This window comes from Brachyhypopomus gauderio, chromosome 11 (assembly GCF_052324685.1).
Source record: "Brachyhypopomus gauderio isolate BG-103 chromosome 11, BGAUD_0.2, whole genome shotgun sequence".
NCBI lineage: Eukaryota > Metazoa > Chordata > Actinopteri > Gymnotiformes > Hypopomidae > Brachyhypopomus > Brachyhypopomus gauderio.
Window position 1 is genome coordinate 19201873 of NC_135221.1, and position 2500 is coordinate 19204372.

At 52.8% G+C, this 2500-nt stretch overlaps 1 protein-coding gene across 1 annotated transcript in view; it reads right to left on the reverse strand.

The window, feature by feature from the left end:
• Nucleotides 1-2500, reverse strand: part of LOC143526571 (cytosolic carboxypeptidase 4-like) — a 70211-nt gene that overhangs the window by 19602 nt on the left and 48109 nt on the right. Inside the window, 2 exon segments of the mRNA XM_077021044.1 lie at nt 271-439; nt 2142-2347. Of these exon segments, the coding sequence (XP_076877159.1) occupies nt 271-439; nt 2142-2347 (375 nt within the window).

Consider the following 2500-nt stretch of genomic DNA (forward strand, 5'->3'; position numbering starts at 1 on the left):
TTGGTAAATAATTAAGCTACTATACAGGATGCTGGAAAATGAAGTTGAACTCTGATTTTACAGTGCACATACTCGTGAGTATCGTGAGTATCATTATAGTTACTTAGTACTGGAGACTCAGTAGCAAAGTGACTGACAAACAGCTTTCTACATCTTTTCTAAGATGGTTTGAGACTAGAAGTCCAGGCGTCCTCCGCCCTGGACAAATGACAACACACACAAAGCCCCTAGTTCACATGCCTGCTGGAGACACTGAGAACACAGCCTTACCGGACGCACATGGATCTGCCCTCCAGGCATCGGCAGGCCTGCCAGGCACGGCACAGCTGTACACACTGCGGCTGGAGGTCAGAGGAAGAGGCTCTCTGGGGTTGGACCTTCTCATCAGCTGCACCGACTGCTCCACCAGAGACTCCAAACCCTTCGTCAACAAACAGGTCTGGAGAAAAAAGGCGGGAATCTTTTACAATTGCCACAAAAGCAGAATTTAAAAAATAATAAATCCAGCACCTATTAGGACTTCAGTTGTTCCAGTTCAATAAGAGTGAAGAGTCACTAAGAGTAATGAACAAGCAGTTAGAGGCTGTCTCGTAGCCTCGGACTAGCAGAGCACCACACTGGAATAATGGATGCAGAGATCATATTTCACATTCAGCTGTCATTTTCTGCTACCAAATCTGATCATCACAGATTCATAAAAAGGCAGAATTCACAGCATTCCTTATAGATGCCATGTGTGCAAACAGACTAGCTCCAATCAGACCAAAATCAATCAATCAGACATGAAACTAGCTCTATTTTGGCAGTCAACTTTACATGACATCCGTCAACTTTACAATCAGACATCAAAGTAGCTCCACTCAGACAAACAGCAGTCAATCAAACAACAAACGAGCTCTACTCGCACTGATATGAGTGAATGTTCACTCAGTTGAGCTCATCGCGTGGGTGCTGTACCTGTGGGGTGCTGCTGTACCTGTGGGGTGCTGCTGTACCTGTGGGGTGCTGCTGTACCTGTGGGGTGCTGTACCTGTGGGGTGCTGCTGTACCTGTGTGGTGCTGTACCTGTGGGGTGCTGCTGTACCTGTGGGGTGCTGCTGTACTTGTGTGGTGCTGTACCTGTGGGGTGCTGCTGTACCTGTGGGGTGCTGCGGTACCTGTGGGGTGCTGCTGTACTTGTGTGGTGCTGTACTTGTGTGGTGCTGTACCTGTGGGGTGCTGCTGTACCTGTGGGGTGCTGCTGTACTTGTGTGGTGCTGTACCTGTGGGGTGTTGCTGTACCTGTGGGGTGCTGCTGTACCTGTGGGGTGCTGCTGTACCTGTGGGGTGCTGTACCTGTGGGGTGCTGCTGTACCTGTGGGGTGCTGCTGTACCTGTGGGGTGCTGCTGTACCTGTGTGCTGCTGTACCTGTGGGGTGCTGCTGTACCTGTGGGGTGCTGCTGTATTTGTGTGGTGCTGTACCTGTGGGGTGTTGCTGTACCTGTGGGGTGTTGCTGTACCTGTGGGGTGCTGCTGTACCTGTGGGGTGCTGCTGTATTTGTGTGGTGCTGTACCTGTGGGGTGCTGCTGTACCTGTGGGGTGCTGCTGTACCTGTGTGCTGCTGTACCTGTGGGGTGCTGCTGTACCTGTGGGGTGCTGCTGTATTTGTGTGGTGCTGTACCTGTGGGGTGCTGCTGTACCTGTGGGGTGCTGCTGTACCTGTGGGGTGCTGTACCTGTGGGGTGCTGCTGTACTTGTGGGGTGCTGTACCTGTGGGTGCTGCTGTACTTGTGGGTGCTGCTGTACTTGTGGGGTGCTGTACCTGTGGGTGCTGCTGTACCTGTGGGGTGCTGTACCTGTGGGTGCTGCTGTACCTGTGGGGTGCTGCTGTACCTGTGGGATGGTGCTGTACCTGTGGGATGGTGCTGTACCTGTGGGATGGTGCTGTACCTGTGTGCTGCTGTACCTGTGGGGTGCTCCTGTACCTGTGGGTGCTGCTGTACCTGTGGGGTGCTGCTGTACCTGTGGGGTGCTGCTGTACCTGTGGGTGCTGTACCTGTGGGGTGCTGCTGTACCTGTGGGGTGCTGTACCTGTGGGGTGCTGTACCTGTGGGGTGCTGCTGTACCTGTGGGGTGCTGCTGTACCTGTGGGTGCTGTACCTGTGTGGTGCTATAGAGGAGATGGAGGCCTCCATCGCTGACCACAGCTCTGCGCCCCACGCTGCCCTTGGTGGCTTTGTGCAGACAGTGCAGCAGGGCGTGGCACATGGGCGACCTGTGTTCTCCACTCCAGGAGAGCCAAACTTCATACAGCCTCAGCAGAGCAGAGATGTAGCCCTTCCCCATCGCCAGGCGACAGTTCGCCTCTGGAAGCCGCACAACAACATCCTGCTTCAGGAAGTGACATCACGTCACGTAAAAGATTGCCATTATGTCATAGTTACAGGTTTTTACTTGTTTCAAGATACTACGAACTTTTGTCAGGTTAATTAAGAACTTTTGTAAAGTTAATAAGAGTT